The sequence below is a fragment of the Artibeus jamaicensis genome, unplaced genomic scaffold (assembly GCF_021234435.1).
Source record: "Artibeus jamaicensis isolate MK-2021 breed Jamaican fruit bat unplaced genomic scaffold, CSHL_Jam_final scaffold_804, whole genome shotgun sequence".
In the NCBI taxonomy this organism is placed as follows: domain Eukaryota; kingdom Metazoa; phylum Chordata; class Mammalia; order Chiroptera; family Phyllostomidae; genus Artibeus; species Artibeus jamaicensis.
In genome coordinates, this window is record NW_026522055.1 from 1,151,654 (window position 1) to 1,157,793 (window position 6,140).

At 57.9% G+C, this 6,140-nt stretch overlaps 1 protein-coding gene across 4 annotated transcripts; it reads right to left on the bottom strand.

Moving 5' to 3' along the window:
• Window positions 1-3: 3 nt before the first annotated feature.
• Window positions 4-4,471, bottom strand: FUZ (fuzzy planar cell polarity protein). Of its 4 annotated transcripts, none has more exons than XM_037140861.2 (11): window positions 4,175-4,470; window positions 3,879-4,000; window positions 3,503-3,587; window positions 3,243-3,311; window positions 2,980-3,084; window positions 2,064-2,261; window positions 1,827-1,922; window positions 1,483-1,589; window positions 1,345-1,409; window positions 1,197-1,271; window positions 4-244 (listed from the first exon to the last, which is right to left on the bottom strand). In XM_037140861.2, exons 1-11 carry the CDS (start codon window positions 4,322-4,324, stop codon window positions 18-20), a joined length of 1,299 nt encoding a protein of 432 aa, XP_036996756.2. In that variant the 5' UTR covers window positions 4,325-4,470; the 3' UTR covers window positions 4-17. The 4 variants fall into 4 exon arrangements, with proteins under 4 accessions (XP_036996756.2, XP_036996757.1, XP_036996759.1 ...); XM_037140862.2 differs by having other exon boundaries at window positions 4,214-4,469; XM_037140864.2 differs by having other exon boundaries at window positions 4,336-4,467.
• Between the last annotated feature and the right edge of the window lie 1,669 nt (window positions 4,472-6,140).

Sequence of the window (6,140 nt, forward strand, 5' to 3'; positions counted from 1 at the left end):
GCCTGGAGCCCCGTCAGTCAGAGCAGTGGGGTGAGAGCCTGCAGAGTGTGGGTGGCCAGGCCCCGCAGCCCGTAGACGGGACTCTGAGCAGAGAGCAGCAGCAGCAGCCGCCGCGGCCCCAACTGCAGGGCCACCAGACGCCATCCCGTGCCCGGCTCCTCAGTCCCTGACACCAGGTAGCAGGCTCTTGGCACTTGGGTCTGCTGGGCTGCGTCCTCCACCTTATCCTCCTGCTGCCCGGGCTCTGGAGGAAGGACAGGACAAGTTGAGGGGACCGGTGGGGCCTGGGCCAGGAGGATGCCAACCTGCGGGAGCCACGCCCCGTCCGGGGCCTGACTCCAGAGAGGTGAGGGCCTCACGGCTCCAACGGGTTAGTTGTCAGTGACCTGAGGGCTCCTGGCTTTCTCACTCAGCTGTCCCTCTTCCCTCACAGCCTCACTCCCCCTCTTTCCTGGGGACACTAGGAGCAGCCCCAGGCAATCCACTTAGCAACACAAATGGTAAGCGGGCTAGTGACGCTTACCAAGTGTCAGGCACTGGGCTCTAGGACAGGGGACCCCTCAAGGACCCCACCCCACTTTACATGTGGGAAGTGGTGGGGTCAACAGCTCAGTGGACTGTCCTCTGTCCCTCCCGGGTGCAGCTCTTTACACCGTTTTGCTACATTCATCAGGGTCCTCGGTGGCATCAGAGTGTCATGCTAGGTCCCTTCCTTTGTCACTCTGGGGCCTCTTGGGTTCTAGAACAGCTTTTCCTAACTAACTTGGGCTCTGTGGTAGCTGCCCCCCAGCCCCAGCCCCCCCCCCCCCCCCCGCATTGGGGGTAAAGTCTGCACCAGAAGCAGTGGAGTGGGATGTTTTGGTGTGGGGGGCACCTGTGTGTGACTGGTGGCTCTGCTGCTTCTGAGCGGAGCCTCAGTCTGCTCATCCGTACATAATGTGGGAATGACAGCTAACAGGACATGACCCTCACCTGTGAGGCTGAAGTGACTCTACATAAAAAGCACTTGGCAAAAGCACTTGACAGGTACCAGGGTTACCCAGGACACTCTCCTCTCCAGGCCGGGGCCTCCCTGCCCCTCCCTTTCCATCAGTGTGGACGCCCAGTATCTGTTGAGCCGGCCCAGTTCCGCCAGCCCCACCTCTTATCCCTCCTGAGTGACCTGGGTGCAGAGGGGGGCACTGCCCGGCACTGACCTGGTGGGAAGTGCACCGTGGTGACCAGAGTATAGAAGGAGCGGAGGGCACACCGGCGCTGCTCAGGAGAAGGTTCTGGAAGGGATAGGGAGATGGTGACAGAAAGCCCCTCCAGGGCCCAGGGCCCTCCCGGGTGGCCCTCAGTCACCTTTATCCCTTGAAGGCTCCACAGTGAAGAGACAACGCTTCAGTTCTAGATGGAGGAGCAGCAGCCTATAGGAAAGTGGGTGTCATGGCGAGGGAAGAGGGGATGAGGGCCCCAACCCACTCCTCCGTCGAGCCTTACCCGAGGATGTCCGTGTGCAGGGGGAAGCCAGCGGGCAGAGCTTGGGGTCCCAGTGGCAGGCAGGCCCGCAGTGGGTCCAGCATTGGCTGCCACCAGCGCTCCAGAAGCTGTAGGGGGAGTGGTCAGCGGAGGTGGTGCCCCTGAGTGAGGTTGGAAGTATCAAGAGGAGGAGGTGTGCCCATGGAGCAAGGGGAGGGGCGGGGCCTGGGAGGATGGACTAAGGGAAAGGGGGCGTGGCCAAGGGCTCGAGCAAAGTGGAGCGCACTTAGGGAAGGATGAGATGAGTGTCCGGGCGGGTGGGTAGAGGTTGTGATGGGGGAAAGCGGGACGCGGCCCGAGTTCACCTGTGGATCCAGCTGGCTGAGGGGAGGGCGCGGCCCGCAGAGCAGACACAGCTCTAAGCCCGGCAGCAGCGTCAGGGTCAGAAGCCGGTGCGGGACCTGAAGCGGGGCATAGGGTGGGGCAGGCTGGAGTTCTGTCCCTTCCATCATAAGCCCCGCCTCCTATGGCTCGGCCTCTAGGTCCCACCCTTTTGTACCTAGGTGCCTCCATACCCCTGCCGGCACCACTCACCCACTCACCGTGGGACTCCCGTGTGGCAGGTACACAGGGTAGTCGCGAGCGGCCTGCGGTGGCAGGGATCCCACCAGCCAAGGGAGCAGAACGGCCTCTGGCGTTCCCAGCCGCCACCAGCTCTCTGTTGCTACCACCACCCGGCCCGACGCGAGGAGGCTGGCGAAGTTGGTGGCTGCGGCCTCGGCAAACCCAGAGAGGGCTTCCTGGGTACGGGACAGCGAGTCAGGACACAGGAGCAAGGGCGGCAGCGACTTCCTGGGTGGGCGAGGAGTGTGACACGAACCGGCAAACAATTCATAGTTTGCCTAGAGGTCATGCTCAAGTGTCTCACCCTCCCTGGGCCTCCCCTCTTCACCATCACACACGGTTCCCCGAGTCACACCGTGAAGTCAGATTCAACAGGTAAGGAGCCTGCCACCCTGCCAGCAACTGCTGCTGAAGCTGACAATTACAACAGCAGCAGCAGCTGTGGTTTACTGAGTCCTACTGTGTACCAAGTAGGAGCAGTCAACCACCTAATGAGGCTCAGAGAGATCAAGTCCCCTGCTGGGCGTTGATGGTGCCTGGTGAATCCACAAGAGCAGTGGTTTAAAAAGTAAATAGGGACTCGCCAGACAGAAGTTAACAGCATGTGCTAAAGCAGGGAAGCTGGGAATTGTTGGGATTTGTGGGACCCCTGAGGTGGCAGCTGGGTGAGGGGCAGGGACCTCGTCCTGGAGGCAATGGGAGCCACGAGAGGGCTGTGATCTGGGAGGGGCAGGGTCAGCTCTGGCTGTAAAAAGGTCCTCCTGGGGCCAAGTGGGGGTTGGGCTGGGAGCCCAGAAGATGGGAAGAGGTGGAGGCAAGGGTCATGGGGTAAGAGGATGGGGACTGAGACAGGGCCATAAGGGCAGGTTTGAGTTCCCAAGGCTTCCCCAGTACCTGCAGGAGGGACCCCTCTGGAGGAACCACGCAGTCCACACACTGGGTCAGGTCCCCGATGAGCTCGGAGTCCCCCAGGAGGCTGTCGATAAGGCCATAACTGGCCTGGCAGAGGGAGAAGGGAGGTGCCTAGGACCTAGGTGGGTCCTGGCTCCTCTGCCTCCCCATCAGAACAGTGGCCCAGGGGCTGACAACTGAGCTGCCCCAAGAACCCCCACAGTGGGCTGCTGGGAACTGTAGTCCCCAAATATCAGTAACCTCACCCTCAACTCCTTCTTCAGTCTCTCTACATTGCTGATGTTGGTCAGTTCTTCAAGTCCCACGAGAAGAACCTAGAAGAACCATGTAAGAATGTAGGGGTCCTGGACATCTCAGAAGAAAGCAGGGGCTGGGGAACTGGACTCCTGAGTCTGCGGGAGGGCCAGGATCCCTGGGTTTGGGGGCCTAGACTGCTGGGTCTGAGGGAGAAGGATGCTGAGAGTTCAGATTCCTTGGTTTGCAAAAGAGACCGGAGGAGTCTCACCATGGCCCCAAAAACCATCTGGAGTAGTCTCTCCAGGCGCAGCTCCGAGGTGCCCTCCTCAGATGACAGGACGATCAGGGTGATGCTGTGGGAAAGGAAGGCGAAGAGAAAAAATGAGTCCACGCCAGGGAAATGGGGCCATGAGGAGAGTTCGAGTTTGTTCTGGATCCTGGCTGCCAGCTACATCCTCCCCCAGCACAGCCCACTTCTCATACGGAGGCTCGCAGGGATCAGCGAGGGTCACTGGCTTGTCAGAGATCCCACAGCCAAGTAAAAGCTCTCCAGCTGGCCCTGGAAAGCTAGAAAGCCCAGAGGTCGACTTCAACAGAGCCTATCACCGGGTCCCTGGCCCTGGTGCACGCCACCCCTTGGAGACCTGTCATGGAAGCTTCGCCACACCACAGTGGTGTCCTCGGTCCTTGCGGAGTTGAGCTGCACCTCGAGATTCTGCCCAAACATGTGGACTCCATTGAGGGAACCGATGACGGAGAACGGGAGCTGGGGAAAAGTTGAGGACGTTAGACAGGGGCCCCCAATCCCCTCCTCTTTCTAGATTCCCAGGGCACCTCCTAATCAGGGAATCGGGATTATTGGTCCATTGCACCCTCAGCCCTCGGAACTCAACTCTCCAGTCCCTACTCCCTTGAAGACGCAAGAGTCCAAGCTCCTAACCCCCTTCAGTTTCGGAGATCCAGAGATCCAGGGCCCCACCTGCTGGCGGGCGGGGGCGCCGCCGCGGCTGCTTCTGCAGAACAGCGGGACTCCGCTGGAGGCCGCGAGGCACAGCAGATGCACGGTGCCCTCCGTCCCCTCCTCCCCCATCTGGAACCCACCCCAGTTTCTTCCTGAAATTGGTCAGGGCCCGTCTTGGAGAATGACCGTAGTCACACTAACTCGGGCTGCCATCCGAAACCGCCAGACGGCGAGATAGGAAACTGATGGGAAGAATCCAAACCCAAGCCTATCACCGACCCCTATTCCAGCCCCTCCTCCCAAGCCGCCCAGGTTCCCTTCCGGCCCGGCCGGAAGTCACAGTACCCCTAACAAAGATGGCGGCTCTTTGCAATGGTGGGTGTTCCCAGTCTGTCCCACTAGTGGTTTAGATCCTCGGCTGCTGAGTGCGCGGGGGATGGAGTGGGTGAGAAACACAAAAAACAAAACTAGTTATCTGTAACAGCCGTGCACGGGTAAAGGAGGGGAGTGGGTACCGAGAAAAACCTCTGAACTCAGTAGTTCGGGGACGCGCGGAGTCAAGTCTCTGGTTCCATTCAGAGTAAGGAGCTAGCTCACTGCAGGGCTCCAGAAAAGGTGAGAGAGGAGCCACGATCACGGGGAACTCTGGGGTAACACACCCAATCTAAGGAATGAATACTTGGTTCCTGTTATAATGTGATTTCTTACTTTTTGTCCAACTGTGTCTCTTCACATTATCTTAACCTCCATTTCTTTCAGGCCTCCCGCGTTCTGGTGGACCTTAGGGTAACTCCCTTCTCTGCCACCCGCTCTATCGCTCGCGGGGACCGCACATCTTCTCGGCCTCTGGCCCTCATGCTGGACGTGAGGTTAGGCGTTTTGTCTCTGGGGCCACGTCAGTTTGCAATCTGGGAAATCCTGGACCTTCTTTTTACTGCAAAGAAATGTCTTAGCCGCCTGTGTTTAGACGTCAACCCTCTCTCCTCCTGCTTTGACACCCTCTCAGATCGAGGCTACCATGACGAAATTCCCATCGCCACTCTTCCCACATTTTTCAGTTCCTTCAGGCCTTAATTCCCCTCATCAGCCATGAATTCTTCGGCCAGTCGCCTTTCCATCCTGGGATCACACCCCTGCCCTCTTCGACCTCTTTTGCCAATTCTTTCACTTCCTTGGAGTCCTCGACTCTGTCCAGTCCCATATTCCATAGGAATTTCTCCCCAGAACGTCCTAGCTAGGCCAATCATACAACCCCCTTGCTCTCAGGGGCCAGGATTTAGCTGAGAAATTGTACAGCCTTATTTGGACAGCAAGTTGTGAGATCTATGTTCCTCCCAACCATCCTTCCAACCCCTCATTGCCTTGGAAACGGCTGAGATCACAGATCTAAGGTATGGGCAACCAGACCTCCATCGGCCCTGTTGGGATGCATCCTCCAGAACTGGAAATAATTTGGGTACCACTCTTTTAAAAAAAAAACACAACCGACCTTTTTTATAAAACAGCCTGTTCCCGGTATAAATTGGAGGACAGTGAAAGTTGGCAGTTTAACAACTCCCTCAATTACTATACTCCAATTAGATTTACTTTGCCAAATACTAATAAAAAAAGGGATGAGATTCCATATGACTAACAGAGCAAAGGCCTACTTTAATGGAACCAAAGGCCTTATTTCCAGTTCTGGAATCTGCTGAGGACCCTCTAGTCTTAATCCCTCCTATAGAACCAATAGCCCCTCCCCTATTTACCAATATCCAACCTGAACCCATGGGTTCAACCCACTCCCCCATCTCTTGCCCTGCCCCTTGTCCCAACACCTCCCTGGTTCTTCCCCCCAGAACCCACCCCCCCTGTTCATCCATCAGGCACCAGGCCAGACAGCACTCAGGGTGGTGTTAGCTCCCATCCCTCGGCTGGAAAGGGCTTTTCCGTCTTGGGGAGGTAC